General features: G+C 40.8%; 1 protein-coding gene across 3 annotated transcripts in view; it reads right to left on the reverse strand.

Moving 5' to 3' along the window:
* LOC111950708 (long-chain-fatty-acid--CoA ligase 4) overlaps positions 1-16,255 on the reverse strand; it is an 18,044-nt gene extending 1,789 nt beyond the window's left edge. The window contains exons 1-14 of one of the 3 annotated variants that reach the window (XM_023968517.2): positions 16,200-16,255; positions 14,112-14,172; positions 12,495-12,731; positions 12,022-12,199; positions 11,749-11,858; positions 10,472-10,610; positions 10,013-10,163; positions 9,586-9,709; positions 9,381-9,452; positions 9,025-9,164; positions 7,899-8,071; positions 6,110-6,184; positions 4,398-4,586; positions 4,068-4,182 (exon numbers count right to left, since the gene is read on the reverse strand). In XM_023968517.2, coding sequence (XP_023824285.1) covers positions 4,068-4,182; positions 4,398-4,586; positions 6,110-6,184; positions 7,899-8,071; positions 9,025-9,164; positions 9,381-9,452; positions 9,586-9,709; positions 10,013-10,163; positions 10,472-10,610; positions 11,749-11,858; positions 12,022-12,199; positions 12,495-12,722 — 1,694 coding nt within the window. In that variant the 5' untranslated portion in view covers positions 12,723-12,731; positions 14,112-14,172; positions 16,200-16,255. Of the gene's footprint in view, positions 1-4,067; positions 4,183-4,397; positions 4,587-6,109; positions 6,185-7,898; positions 8,072-9,024; positions 9,165-9,380; positions 9,453-9,585; positions 9,710-10,012; positions 10,164-10,471; positions 10,611-11,748; positions 11,859-12,021; positions 12,200-12,494; positions 13,049-14,111; positions 14,173-16,199 lie in introns of all 3 variants that reach the window. The other 2 variants (XM_023968518.2, XM_023968515.2) reach the window with 2 other exon arrangements.
* Positions 16,256-16,694: the final 439 nt, after the last annotated feature.

The raw sequence follows: 16,694 nt of genomic DNA on the forward strand, positions 1-16,694 counted from the left end.
AGGCCAGGACCAACCCCACCCCCGTGGAGAGATCATGATTGGTGGGCCCAACGTTACCATGGGTTACTATAAAGAGCGAGCACCTGAACAATGACTTCTGGGTAGATGAGCAGGGCCAGAGGTGGTTTTGTACCGGGGATGTGGGGGAGATCCACTCTGATGGCTGTCTGCAGATAGTGGGTGAGTGGCTGAGAGGAGGTGGAGAACATCTGAATAATATCACCAGTGCTCACTGTTCATTGCACAACAGCTGCCTCTCAACACTTTATGACCATGAAGTAATACTGTCATAAACTATTCAAATTGATCTAAACAATGCTAACTGCCAATAAAACCTCTCAGTGCTATCCTGCCATATTTCAGTCTTCTCACTGACCCTCTCTGCTTTGTTTGTAGACCGTAAGAAAGACCTGGTCAAACTGCAGGCTGGAGAATACGTGTCCTTGGGGAAAGTGGAGTCTGCTCTGAAGAACTCCCCCTTATTGACAACATCTGTGCATATGCAAACAGGTAACTCTTCTGTCTGCTTAATAAACCACATACACTACTGGTCACTTAGAAATGTCCTTGTTTTTTAAAGAAAATCAATTTTTTTGTCCATTAAAATAACATAAAATTGATCAGAAATACAGAGTAGACCAATTTGTAAGTCGCTCTGGATAGAGCGTTGCTAAATGACTTAAATGTAAATGTAAAAATGTAGACATTGTTAATGTTGTAAATGACTTGTCGCTGGAAACGGCTGGTTTTTAATGGATTGTCTACATAGGCGTACTGAGGCCCATTATCAGCAACCATCACTCCTGTGTTCCAATGGCATGTTGTGTTAGCTTAATCCAAGTTGATCATTTTAAAAGGCTAATTGATCATTAGAAAACAATTTTGCAATTATGTTAGCACAGTGAAAACTGTTGTGCTGCTTTTAATGAAGCAATAAAACTGGCCTTCTAGACTAGTTGAGTATCTGGATCATCAGCATTTGTGGGTTCGATTACTAGCTCAAAATGGCCAGAACAAAATCCTTTCTTCTGCTACTCGTCAGTCTATTCTTGTTCTGAGAAAGTGAAGGCTATTCCATGCAAGAAATTGCCAAGAAACTGAAGATCTTGTACAACGCTGTGTACTACTCCCTTCACAGAACAGCGCAAACTGGCTCTAACCAGAATAGAAAGAGGAGTGGGAGGCCCCGGTGCACAACTGAGCAAGAGGACAAGTACGTTAGAGTGTCTAGTTTGAGAAACAGACGGCTCAAGTCCTCAACTGGCAGCTTCATTAAATAGTACTCGCAAAACACCAGTCTCAACGTCAACAGTGAAGAGGCGACTCCGGGATGCTGGCCTTCTAGGCAGAGTTGCAAAGAAAGAGCCATATCTCAGACTGGCTGAAAAAATTAAGATGGGCAAAAGAACACAGACACTGGACAGAGGAACTCTGTTTTCAGCTGTGCTAACATAATTGTAAAGGGGTTTTCAAAATGATCAATTATTTTGACACTTCTTTTGACACTGTGTTAACAACCCTCCAGGCGAGCTTCAATGCCATACAACTCTCCTTCCGTGGCCTCCAACTGCTCTTAAATAAAGTAAAACCAAATGCATGCTCTTCAACCGATCGCTGCCTGCTCCTGCCCGCCTGTCCAACATCACTACTTTGGACGGCTCTGACTTAGAATATGTGGACAACTACAAATACCTAGGTGTCTGGTTAGACTGAAACTCTCCTTCCAGACTCACATTAAGCATCTCCAATCCAAAATTAAATCTAGAATCGGCTTCCTATTCCGCAACAAAGCATCCTTTACTCATGCTGCCAAACATACCCTTGTAAAACTGACCATCCTACAATCCTCGACTTTGTGATGTCATTTACAAAATAGCCTCCAAAACCCTACTCAATAAATTGGATGCAGTCTATCACAGTGCCATCCGTTTTTGTCACCAAAGCCCCATATACTACCCACCACTGCGACCTGTACACTCTCGTTGGCTGGCCCTCGCTTCATACTCGTCGCCAAACCACTGGTTCCAGGTCATCTACAAGACCCTGCTAGGTAAAGTCCCCCCTTATCTCAGCTCGCTGGTCACCATAGCAGCACCTACCTGTTAGCACGCGCTCCAGCAGGTATATCTCTCTAGTCACCCCCAAAACCAATTCTTCCTTTGGACGCCTCTCCTTCCAGTTCTCTGCTGCCAATGACTGGAACGAACTACAAAAATCTCTGAAACTGGAAACACCTATCTCCCTCACTAGCTTTAAGCACCAGCTGTCAGAGCAGCTCATAGATTACTGCACCTGTACATAACCCATCTACAATTTAGCCCAAACAACTACCTCTTTACCTACTGTATTTATTTATTAATTTATTTTGCTCCTTTGCACCCCATATTTATGTCTCTACTTTGCACTTTCTTCCACTGCAAACCAACCATTCCAGTGTTTTTTAGTTTTTATTTTACTTGCTGTGTTGTACTCACTTCGCCTCCATGGCCTTTTTATATTTTTATTTATTTATACATATATTTGTTTGCCTTCACCTCCCTTATCTCACCTCACTTGCTCACATTGTATATAGACTTATTTTTTTTCACTGTATTATTGACTATATGTTTTTGTTTACTCCATGTGTAACTATGTGTTGTTGTATGTGTCGAACTGCTTTGCTTTATCTTGGCCAGGTCGCAATTGTAAATGAGAACGTGTTCTCAATTTGCCTACCTGGTTAACATAAAATTGATCAGAAATACAGTGTAGACATTGTTAATGTTGTAAATGACTATTGTAGCTGGAAACGGCAGATTTTTTAATGGAATATCTACATAGGCGTATAGAGGCCTATGTAGATAGGTAGCCTAGTGAGAGTGTTGGACTTGTAACTGAAAGGTTGCAAGATCGAATCCCCGAGCTGACAAGAAAAGAAGAAAAAAACACTGTTCCTAGGCCGTCATTGAAAATAAGAATTTGTTCTTAACTGACTTGCCTAGTGAAATAAATACAAATAACATTTTAAAAAGGACCATTATCAGCAACCATCACTCCTGTGTTCCAAATGCACGTTGTGTTAGCCAATCCAAGTTAATAATTTTAATAGGCTAATTGATCATTTGAAAACCCCTTTACAATTATGTTAGCACAGCTGAAAACAGAGTTCCTCTGTCCAGTGTCTGTGTTCTTTTGCCCATCTTAATTTTTTCAGCCAGTCTGAGATATGGCTCTTTCTTTGCAACTCTGCCTAGAAGGCCAGCATCCCGGAGTCGCCTCTTCACTGTTGACGTTGAGACTGGTGTTTTGCGAGTACTATTTAATGAAGCTGCCAGTTGAGGACTTGAGCCGTCTGTTTCTCAAACTAGACACTCTAACGTACTTGTCCTCTTGCTCAGTTGTGCACCGGGGCCTCCCACTCCTCTTTCTATTCTGGTTAGAGCCAGTTTGCGCTGTTCTGTGAAGGGAGTAGTACACAGCGTTGTACAAGATCTTCAGTTTCTTGGCAATTTCTTGCATGGAATAGCCTTCACTTCTCAGAACAAGAATAGACTGACGAGTAGCAGAAGAAAGGATTTTGTTTCTGGCCATTTTGAGCTAGTAATCGAACCCACAAATGCTGATGATCCAGATACTCAACTAGTCTAGAAGGCCAGTTTTATTGCTTCATTAAAAGCAGCACAACAGTTTTCAGCTGTGCTAACATAATTGCAAAATTGTTTTCTAATGATCAATTAGCCTTTTAAAATGATCAACTTGGATTAGCTAACACAACATGCCATTGGAACACAGGAGTGATGGTTGCTGATAATGGGCCTCAGTACGCCTATGTAGACAATCCATTAAAAACCAGCCGTTTCCAGCGACAAGTCATTTACAACATTAACAATGTCTACATTTTTACATTTACATTTAAGTCATTTAGCAGACGCTCTTATCCAGAGCGACTTACAAATTGGTCTACTCTGTATTTCTGATCAATTTTATGTTATTTTAATGGACAAAAAAATTGATTTTCTTTAAAAAACAAGGACATTTCTAAGTGACCAGTAGTGTATGTGGTATAATAAAGCAGACAGAAGAGTTACCTGTTTGCATATGCACAGATGTTGTCAATAAGGGGGCAGTTCTTCAGAGCAGACTCCACTTTCCCCAAGGACACGTATTCTCCAGCCTGCAGTTTGACCAGGTCTTTCTTACGGTCTACAAACAAAGCAGAGAGGGTCAGTGAGAAGACTGAAATATGGCAGGATAGCACTGAGAGGTTTTATGGCAGTTAGCATTGTTTAGATCAATTTGAATAGTTTATGACAGTATTACTTCATGGTCATAAAGTGTTGAGAGGCAGCTGTTGTGCAATGAACAGTGAGCACTGGTGWTATTATTCAGATGTTCTCCACCTCCTCTCAGCCACTCACCCACTATCTGCAGACAGCCATCAGAGTGGATCTCCCCCACATCCCCGGTACAAAACCACCTCTGGCCCTGCTCATCTACCCAGAAGTCATTGTTCAGGTGCTCGCTCTTATAGTAACCCATGGTAACGTTGGGCCCACCAATCATGATCTCTCCACGGGGGTGGGGTTGGTCCTGGCTGGTGTATCCGCCTTGGAAACACATTGGGAAGATAAGAGTGAGGCATGGTGGGAGAGAATAGCTGAATAAAAGGATTGTTTGGAACAGGAAGAAACTAACCACATGGAAACTAATCAAGGCACATAATGAGAGCCACATGCAAATACGCTAACAAGAGGCAAACAGGGCAGCTACTGAACGAGGATGTCCAGGTCATCCATGATATGCATACTATATGTGTGTGGAAAACATCATATTCACACCCCTTTACTTTTTCTACGTGTTGTTGTGTTACAGCCTGCATTTAAAATGGATTAAATAGAGATGTTTGGTATCTGTTCTACACACAATACCCCATATTGTCAAAGTGGAAATATGTTTAGACATTTTTACAAATTAATTTAAAAAAATGAAAAGCTGAGATGTCTTGAGTCATTAAGTATTCAACCCCATTTTTATGGCAAGCCTAAATAAGTTGAGTAAAAATGTGCTTAACAAGTCACATAAGTTGCATGGACTCAGTGTGTGCAATAGTGTTATTAACATTTTTTAATGACTACCTCATCTCTGTGCCCCACACATCCAATTATCTGTAAGCTCTCTCAGTCGAGCAGTGAATTTCAAACATAGATTCAACCACAAAGACCAGGGAGCTTTTCCAATGCCTCACAGAGAAGGGCACCTATAGTATTGGTAGATGGGTAAAAATAAAGCAGACATTAAATATCCCTTTGAGCATGGTGAAGTTATTAATTACACGTTGGATGGTGTATCAATACACCCAGTCACTACAAAGATACAGGTGTCCTTCCTTACTCAGTGAGGAAGGAAACCGCTCATGGATTTTTACCATGAGGCCAATGGTGCAGCTATGCTTGAAAATATGGAGAGTGGTACTCGGTAATGTGTTACATTGAATTTGCTCCAAACAAATACTTAGTATTCATGACAAAAAGTGAATTGCTTTTCCACATGTTTTGCAGTTTTACTTTAGAACTTGTTGCAAACAGGATGCATGTTTTGGAATATTTTTTATTCAGTACAGGCTTCCTTCTTTTCACTCTGTCAATTAGATATTTCTGTATTTAATTTTCAATACATTTGCAAAAATGTCCAAAAATATGTTTTCACTTTGTCATTATGGGGTATTGTGTGTAGATGGGTGAGAATTATTTTAGTTTAAATTCAGGCTGTAACAACAAAATGTGGAACGAGTCAAGGGGTATGAATACCTTCTGAAGTCACTGTATGTATTGGTTCTCTTAGAGAGAAAATGTAATGAATCAAACGTTATTTGTTGATGTGAAAATCAAAATGTACAGATTTTAAGGCTGTGTTATTTGATTTTGGGTGTGTTCGCCAGAAGATCTGGCGGGAAAAAATGGCGTCCCGAGAAATTATGGCAAAAARATTTGGGGTCCCTGCTGAAAAGGTTTGAAAACTGGTGTAAACAATACAGTAAAATTCTTACTTGCAAGCTCTCCTCAACAGTGCAGTACACTTTATCAAAAATGTTCATAAATAAGTGTGTGTTTCTATAGGCTTAATGTCTTACCCTCAACCCAGTCTCGTAGTTTCACCTCACAGCAGATGAGGGGGGCTCCTACTCTCCCAGTGCTGTAGTCTGCAACTGGAGTCAAAACACACAATCACAGATAAATAAAGACACCACGTAGAGTTTAATACTTGATGCCAGTAGTAGGCTGTAACACGGCCTACTAAAAACCAGTCTCGGAATATTTCTCAAATCAAGGTTTTCTTATTAAAGAATAAGCATCAGTGCTCATGCACACCTGGGGCATAAAGCAATAGACGTACTTGTGCTTCAGATTGACCAGAGAGCGGAGGCTCACAATTTCAACACTGTCATGATAAGTTCATACACTGCTTTGATCTATGAGGAAAATCAAATCATAGCAAACACAATACATTGTTTTATCAAATATAATATTGTGTTTGTTTTTAAACTAAGAACTTGTACATTGTCCTCTGCCTTCCAAGAATCAATGTCCTGAAGTCCTGTTAAATGATATGGCCTTATCGGCCCCAGTGGTTATTTGGCATCATTTGACAAACTGTTTCACACTCAAATACTGCTGCATAGCGTCTCACAAGCATATCCTTCCACATTCAGAATGCACTGAAAAGTGAGAAATGCCTGCATGACCTAAACAGCAAAGCCGATTGAAGCAAAATAGTTATAATTAGTATAGCTGCCATTCCTCTGCCATCAACAATCCCAGTATCACAGAACCTTTCACAGGTTGGTGCTTGAACAAAGACATTTACCTCAGAGTATGTGTGTTTAAAGACATGAAACTCTCAGGGCAACTCAATAGATTAAAAAGAAGCCTGAGCAATAGCATGCTCTCAAAGACCTGTCTTGGCTAAAGCCCAAATTGCCATAGCATGCATAGGTATAATTTCCTAACAAAAAACACAATGGTGAAGACTCAAATGACAGAGCGCCCACCATTCTCCTACACACTACTACTACGATTAAAACATCTACCTGCCACTCAGATTTTTTACCAGCCAAAATATTTCCCCCCCATAATTACATAAAAAAACAAACACAAACAGATGACCATGCTCTGTAATGTTTCTAAAACAAGAAATGTATTAGTAAGAAGTACTGCGGTATATTGCTCAATTTCAGTTCATTTTTTGTGACCCGAGTCTTTCAATCCAAATATCAGGATCAAAATGTTCAGCTGCCCCTTTAAGGGCGGGGGGTTACAGTGGTACCGTGACCACTCGAGTCCTGTCACGTGTCTGTGAGATTTAGGATCTGACTAGGCCGTCTCTTTGCTATAAGTTGATGCAGCAGACTCAAACTAATGTTTAAAAACAACCAAGCTTGTGAACACAACAATGTAAATAGCCAAGAAACACAAGGACAAAGTCTCACTTTACTTTGTAGACTTTTGAGTAAATTAGACAAACTTGTAGCGCCTCCAAAATTGAATATATCAGCACTTCACCCATTGCGCACAGCTCCCCTGCCAGGCAATGTTTTTTTACACGAGGTGGGATATACAGGTTTCCTATGTCTTCATGCAATTAGCAGCTATGAAACAAAACCGAAGAAATACTTTGAAAACAGATACTGCAGCATTTTTCTAACCCTAACTCTACATGTGCTCATCCTTGACTTTTTACTATTTTTATCGCAAATGTAATGCTCTCACTATAGAGCCCTGCACATTGACCACCCACCAATGTGGCTGGTGAAATATACATTCTTACCCACCAATACCAAAATCTACCCGCATTTGACAGGTGTTAATTTTATGCCCTGACCCCAGTAGTAGTAGTCCATGGCTRTGCCTGCCCTGACTCACCCTCTGTGATGGTACCTGCTCCGCAGGTCTCTGTGAGGCCGTAGCCCTGTCCCACGGGGCAGCAGAAGCAGATGTTCATGAAGCGCTGGGTGGCGGAGGACAGGGGCGCTCCTCCTGACAGCATCATCCTGATGTTCCCTCCCAGCTGAGCCTTCACCTTCTTAAACAGCAGCCTGACGGACAGGACAGAGGAAGGAAATCAACGAACTTAACCATTAGTTCATGTTTACTGATGCAATTTCACTCTGATATCAAATAGAGCTATTTCGTAATCAACCCTTATCAGTCAGAAGGACACCCTGATATCTGATAAGCAGCATTGACTGGCAGACATAAAAATATGGTTTCCTCCAAAACCAGTCAAAATACACACAAGCATACAGTACACTTAAAATACACAGATTCCAGAGGTAACCTGTCTAAATGACTACCGCACTGTAGCACACACATCTGAAGCCATGAAATGCTTTGAAAGGCTGGTCATGGCTCACATCAACACCATCATCCCAGATGAACAGCTTCTACCCCCAAGCCATAAGACTGCTGAACAGTTCATCAAATGGCCACCCGGACAATTTACATCGACCTCCTTTAATATTTATTTTCTTTATCTTAATTGTTTTGCACTGACTCCCTTGCACAGGCTCTATGCATACTCACTAGACTCTACCCACACACTCCAACATAAATATGCTTACACACACACTTTCACATAAACTGCTGCTACTCTGTTTATTATATATCCTGACTGCCTAGTCACTTATACCTCTACCCACATGTACATACTGTATTACCTCATACCCCTGCACATTGATTTGGTACTGGTAGTCCTCGTATATAGCCTCGTTACTGTTTTTTAATGTGTTACTATTTAGTTTTTTTATTTAGCAAATATTTTTTCTTCGTTTCTTAACTCTGCATTGTTGCGAATGGGCTCATAAGTAACCATTTCCCTGTAAAGTCTACACCTGCTGTATACGGCGCATATGACCAATTACATTTTATTTATGCACTAATCTTGTATCAGGGATCTGACCTATAGAGATAGCTATGTGCATGTAACAGGATTGTGTATGGTAGATAGAAACATGCTGCAGTGTGTGTGTGTGTGTCCTTGTGTACTCACATGTTGCAGAGTGGGGCATCGTAGCCCATTTTGATCTGTTCCAGTTTGTAGTTGTAGCCCAGTTTAAAGAGTGTCCTCTGCACATAGCTCATCTCCTGCACCTTGTTCATCACATTCTTGTAGATTCGGTCCATTATTTCCTGACAGATAACAGATAAACATCTTATATCTCTGCTTCCACTGTCTACAGAGGACATAMATGCTGCAGGATAGTTATGAAAGAACCAACATAATTACCTGTTAGAAGATGTCCTCTAAAGCAGACTTCTAAAAATCTCTAAAGGAGCCAGCCTTTTCATAGAACACTAACACATCAGCGATAAGCAGAAAGTTTAAGGAAGGATGCTAGTTCTTACCGGTACAGCTGCCATCAGAGTAGGCCTCAACACAGAGCAGTCTCCTTTACTGCCCTTCTTGATTTTTGTTGACTGCAAAAGAGAATATATAAAAATAACATTAGATTGTTGCCCACATTGCAAAAACAAATATATATTTTTAGTTTTAGTTTTAAATATGCATGATCAATTCTATCGGTTTAGATCAAACTGCTGAGTCTATTACCTGGTCAGAGAGTGTTTGTGGAGAAGAGTAGCCAATCCTGCAGCCATACGTCATACATGAGATCTCAGCAGTCATTTCCAGCACATGAGCTAGAGGCAGGTAGCCAATGTAGGTATCCTTTGGCCTGCACATGGACACAAACACAACTTAGCAATATGAAGATGAGACAACACTTTACATCATCAATATCTGTAACCCTGCACCACAGTGGTTATGCACTTCGACAATACTGTTTATCTAATTATCAAGTTTAGTCAAAAGAGTGCATGATTAATCATGTTCAGGCAAGGGTATCATCAGTACATTACACTGTCTGCCGTTTCAAAACATTGTGTCTGACATGGGAATGTGACGCAGAGACCTGACTAGCCTAGTTAAATGTGGGTTATATACTGATAGAGTCGCTGCAGTAGAGTGCTCTGCTCACCCCAGTCCTGGGATCCTCTCACACTGGCCCGTCATGCCAGCGATCAGGTTGCTGTGGATGATCATGACTCCTTTGGGTCGTCCTGTGGAGCCGCTGGTGTACATGACCACGGCCAGATCTGTGGGCTGGGGGCGCTGCACAGCTACACTCACTGCCAGGAGCACAGGGGGACACATCACTTAATAATACTTAGAAAATAAATGGTACAGTCCAAGCCAGTACATGCTTTACTACGCAGTGGGAAACTAAACTTCCAGCATATGTGCATATTATACTTCATCAGACTTTGTTTAGCTGCTTATACATTTTACCATCTCTACAATGGCATTTGGGCCATATGTAAACTCAAGTTTCAGTGCAAACACTGTTTGACATAACAGGGTGTCCTAAAACAGTGACCCAACAGTGTGACCTGTGTGTTTTGTATATGAAAAGTGCTGTTGATGTGTTTTCACATACAGTTGTCAGGTTTGGCTCCCAACTCCTGTACTGCCTGCATGCTGTAGATCTGAATGCCCTCAGGGTAGCCCACCCTGCTGATGCTCTTGTTGTCCACATATATAACGTGCTTCAGGTTGCGCATATCTGGCAAAACATTCTGTCAGACACATAGGAAGACATTATTTGGCATGACTTTGGACATGAGTAATCTCAGCCCTTTAGGGTTCATTCAAGTTGATGATATCAGGGGTTTGTTTTTCAGGTGAACAACACATCTCAGTTCACACAAACACCCCATGTGTTTTTAACTTCCTCCTTCACCTACGGAGGTGATTACACACATCCTGTCTGAAGATAGCTGGGTCATTCCTTTTGAGAAGTGTAACTTGGTAAAACAAAAGAAACGTTGGATTTCACCTAATTTTAACACTCTGTAATAAAGAGCACACATTCAAATTCATTAAAAAAACATTTTTTTCCCATCTCAAGAGGTTAAATAACAAACATTACAATAGTAAGGGCCAAATAAAGTAACAGGGTTGACGATTTCATCTTAAATCAGCCATAAATCCCCTCGTGACAGGAGAATGGAAGCTTGTGTGCAACACTGAGTGGCAATTGAATGCAAGTTTCAACCCCCCCAAAAATATTGCTAAAACATCTCTAGTCTATCTAATGGTAACAGGGTTGATGTGGTGTGATCGACCCGCTCAGTTTTCCACCACAAAACATCAGAAAATGGCCAAAAAGAGTAGAACCAGCTCACCTGCTTTTACACTGTGATATATCTATTAGATGTTCAATGTTTCTTTAAAAAAAAWAATTAAGTAATAGTTTCACCATATTAAAACAAGAGTTCAGTTCATGTAATAGGGTTCACCTTAAAATGAGGAAAACACAAATGAATCACTGGGCCTTTATCAAAGCAACAAAAATAAGTAGGGCTGATGGTGAAACTTGTTGAAATGTTTGGATCGCATGGGTTGAAATCTTCCTAGATGTGGCACAGGGTGGACGGAGGGACGTGTCAAAATGTATAATTTTGGCACTTTAGCAAGCCTTTATTCAGATTTATTGAATTATCCATGTGGTCTATATTAAAGGGCACTTCATTTAATATAACAGGCTTTTAAAATGTAATAGTGGTGCACAATTTCTACTTAAAATATCGAAGGGACGCAAAGGCACCCATTTCGTGGAACGACCCAGCTCTCTTTCCCGCAGAGAGGAGCTGAGAACAGCAGTGTGTAGTTAGGCTGGAATGTGAACCATTCATTTCCACTAATAACTCCTACCTTGAGTTTAGTCTCCAGTAGCTCAGCGCTGGTGATCAGGTGTGTGGCCCCACACTCATTAAGCCCATAGGCCACAGCTTCCTCCCCCAGGGTGGCATACAGAGTGACCACTGCAACACAACCAAACATGTTGTTTAAATGCAAACACACAGCACAATGTTATCACATATATTACTGTTCTTACAGGATATATCTTTATAATGCAATATAGTGGCACTTTATATGCTAGTGTTAGATTATCAAACAGGGAGATGTGTTGCAGTCAACGCCTACATGGAAAGTTGCGTCTGAAGCAGGCCTGTGCAGTGATCATCCACTCTGCCCGTGTCTCACAGAAGATGGCGATGGTACTCTTGGGCTGCTGGCCCAGGGCTGCTAGTCCACTACCTAGATGGCTGATGATCTGGTCCACCTCATCATAGGACAGCCACCTGTACTCCCCCAGGATCAGCTGCAGCAGAGGAGAGAGCACAGGAACAGGCTATTAGGGTTAGTTCTACTAAGGGCCTTCAGTTCACTGGGGAAAATATCCCACTGGAGAGTCAAATCAAGTTATTTCCAGTGAAACCGTTTATGACATTCGAGTCAATTACTCTACAAGAGGGGATTTCATCTAGGACAGTTAGATTTTATATTAAGTTATACAAACCCACTTCAGGTTGCATAACTGACGTAACTTATTTGACAGAATCTTCACTGCACTCTAATTAGTTTCTTGTGCGATGGAGTGGGTGTGATCACTCTACCTTCTTAAAGATCTTGCCACTCGGTTGCATCTCGTTCTCCTCATTTAGGAGCTCCCTGGTACCCAGGCAGTCTGCGTTGCCGAAGCGCTGCACTGCATGCTCAAACAGCTTGTCTAGAGTGTCCTTTCCCTCAAAGTCCTCCCGGGCCAGGTTGTCAAAGTTCTCCACACAACGATAGGGGCCCTCTGCTTTGCCTGTGGTGGACTTGGCTTTCTCTCTCTTGGCCATGGTTTTCTTCTTCCCAGCATTAGTGAGGAAATACCATGGGATAAACGTGATGAGAGTGTACAGCCACATCAATAGGTACACAGGCAAGAAGACTACGTAATGCATGTCAACTTTGAACGTCATGGTTGAAGGTGAGGCAGAAGTGGAGAGAAAGAGAGACTTGAGGGAGAAGTGTCTGCTTCAGGGAGAGTTCAGACGGTTCAGCTCTCAGGTCATGGAAAGATTGCCACGGCAGGTGGCGGTAATTACAGATTGGACAGGTAGCAGCACATGCACCCAGACGACTCAATGGAAAGGCTTGACACAAGAGGTCTGTGATGCTAGCTCTATAGACAGCAGGGTGATTGGTCGAGAATTGTTCAGCATAGGGGAAGAAGAAGAAAAAATGGATAGAAAGAGAGAGTTGGAGAGAGAGAGAAGCATGTTAGTCATATTGAAGCACTACAGCTAGGAGCTAGCTAGTTGCCACAAGTATGCACTGTGCATAATGCAAAATCTAATTTATAGACTAGCCACACTGAATGACTTAATTTGTTTTCAGAAGCTTTTTGAATGCGTTTCATGTCAAAGCATATATTCCAATGCATCAAACCTAGCTGCATTTTATATATATCATTATAGTTTTTATATTGCTGGACAAAATAGCTGAGTTTCAATGGAGCACTGCAATGGCTGATGCAGCTGTACACAAACATCTAGGCCCATGTTTGTCAAATCTTAAGTAACATTGACCAATCTTTTATCTTATCTATAATTGATGCGTGCAGTGTGCAATCATTTCCTAGCACTGGAAGAATGTTAGGTCAGTGTTTTAAAAAGCTGAATGAGCACCTGTATTTATTTATGCCAATTGGTGGTGCCTTGGTTAAGACGGAGAAACAATTATAAGGTAGAATAATCAGAATGATCAACACAAGTTGTAAATAAATAATATTAATAACAATTTGGGTGCTTATATTTGCCCTATTATACATGTGTGAATTGGAAATGTGTTTTTGCATATCCCAACTCTCCCTGAGAGGTTGGGGCCACGGCCAGRGTATGCCATTATCAACGGCGACCCTGGAGCAATTAGGATTAGGTGCCTTGTTCAAAGGCATATTGACAGATTTTTCACCTTATCGGATTTGAAATAGCAACCTTTCGGTTACTGGCACAATGCTTTAACCGCTAGGCCTACCCTAGGAAAATACCCCTTGAGAATGACGTAGGCCTAAATGAAAAGACTGAAATACAAAGAAGACAGAGCTCAGCAGAATGGTTATAAAGCCAAAGAGGTTAAGCTAGGTTAAGTTAGACAGCATAGCCTACATGAAACCTTAACCATTTACTAGTAAAATATTTTAAACATGTAAGTAATATCAGTAACACATTCATCTACTTTCTTACTTCGCTTTTACTTTCGCCAAATTTCTGGTGCCACTTGGCAACCCTTTGGACCTAAAGGTAACTGCCAAAATAAAGGAAATACAAGTATATCAAAAGCAGATTCCATGTAAGCCAAAGAACAGATTATTTCATTGCGCAAGATTCTAAGATGGCAACTGGCAAGAGCAATACCAGCACACTAGAAAGTGTAAAAGTGTCACAGAATGTTATTCAGGACTTTATCCTAGCCTAAACAAAAATAGTATTTTAAGCCCTGAACAAAGAAAATAAAGAGTTGAGCCCCATCCTCAAGTCCATCTTCTTCTTTATATCCACTACTAAGTAAAACATTTAGACCAAACCATATCAAACCACGTATAATACAATGAGAGCCACAATGTAGCCTAATGGAGGTCAGCTTGACATCAGAGGTAAGGGGAACACAGTGCCAAAAGACCCACATTCCATTGAAAAGGTTATCGAATTGATCTTACTGTTGCTACTGTAACTAGCAGCTGAGCATGCCTCGACAGGATCAGAACTTGTAAAAATGTTCATGTTGTAATGCTTGCATCATGATCTGCTATGTTGCCCTGATGATGAAATGCTTGTCACTTGACATCCCTCCAGACAGTCCCTGTTGATGTACTAATGAAGGCTCAAGTGCTTATAGTGCTCATGTGCCACTGATCTGCCTAATTCCATTTACTACATAGGCACAACAAAGCTCAGGCATAACATCCCGAAAGGAATCAGCCAGGACAAATTCCTTCTTCAATCAATATTTTTTATTCAGTGAGAAAAAAAATATCTTCCTACCACTTTCAAATATCCATTATAAAAAAGGCAGGTATCAGGTATATCAGCCCTTGAAACAGAATCAGAATTGTGGGAGAGCATCATGCATTTGGCAGAGGAAAGACCACAGTTATGAGGTTCCTCTCTACAGTCATAGAGGGGACAACAGGACAAGACTTACTTAGGTACTTTACACCACTGCGTAAAAGCATGTCATTGGTAAATATATTCACCTTGAGGTGATGTCAATGACCTTTCACACACTGAAAAATACTGTGTGACGCATGAAACATGTGACCAAGACTCATAGCAAGGCTGTGTTGTAAGAAAGGATAATCAATGCTACTGCTGTGTCTATAAAAACACATGACAGAAAAACGACAAAACCAGCTATGCAAGCCTTGTACTGTAGCTCAAGCCTTTAAACACAAGTATACATCAAACATCAGTAGGAATTGTAACACAAACACCCTATCAAAACAATTGAGGGTGATGACTGATTTTAAGTGTGCCCACCAGACCGTGGCATTCATTTTCTCTCCTGTTATTAGGACTGGTACTGCAAATTCATTTATTGATATCACATTTTGTTCTTGGTGAATAAACCATATCATCATCACGTGTGGTGTATACATAACCCATATATAAACCTGTATATAACCCACATCAAATCGTTTGTTCAAACGTTCATTAGTTGTATACTATTGGGAAATGTTACATGCCTTTGAGATGGACATCTATAAAATATACATTTAAAAAAAGGTCCAGTGAGTGAAGCCATATCCGTGTCTGACCGAGAGTAATCTCTGTCAACTCCCTTGACATAGCTTCGTATCTAATAGTCGTGCTATTAATCCCAACAAATGTACGATCATTGTTCTCATATCTAAAAAGAAACGGGCAACTGTTATACTCCAACGAGATGTTTGAAAACTGAGACCCACGCCGCACTGTGCAAGACACCCATGATGTGCTTCATGTACTTGATATGAATAGGTGTCGTTGCTGAATAAAAATGTAAACGACATTTCCGAGAAAATTACTATGACGTTTTGTCGGATGCCTAGCAAATAAAACATATTAGCAACAATGTCACATTGTGGCTTCTAGCGAGGCAGCGTGTGCTGGCCAGATAAGTTACCATTGGGGCGAGCATCATAAACAAATATATGAATGAAGTTGGCATAGATAGCTTTCTTACATTGGATATAAAAAAAATATAAAATATTGCCACATGTATGTAAATAAAATGATGATGATAACAGATGATCTAGCAGTTTACTTAGACATTTCCCTAGCTAGTATACTTACCTCAGAAACCAAGACGTCAGCGGGACCACGCCAGGATGAATGACCGACAGTAACCTCCAACGAAGAGGAGACAACCCGGAAACTTTACGTCATATGAGTCCATCTCTCGGAGCCAATGAGAATGGGTCTGAAGACCATGCCTATTTGACGCTTTGGTTTAATTTAGGTTTGATAATATTGTCACTTTATACGCATAAGCATATCAACCAGTTATAAGTAATTCATCTCATCTGACTCTAGTTTACACTTGTGAATGAGGTGGGTCATAATGTAATACAAGATCCCTGTAGACTAAGCAATACATTTTACAGTATGAAATATACATTGCAGTTAAGTCGATATTCAGACATTACTATGCTGCATTGTGAATGAAAATACTGGTAATGGAGTACATTTCTCTCCCTCAAATGTTCAACATTGGAAAATTAAACAGCTGCTTGAATGATCAATCTCCCACATATATTGAAAGCAGCCAACTTGAGTGTGTAAATTACT

The sequence above is a fragment of the Salvelinus sp. IW2-2015 genome, linkage group LG23, assembly GCF_002910315.2.
Source record: "Salvelinus sp. IW2-2015 linkage group LG23, ASM291031v2, whole genome shotgun sequence".
NCBI lineage: Eukaryota > Metazoa > Chordata > Actinopteri > Salmoniformes > Salmonidae > Salvelinus > Salvelinus sp. IW2-2015.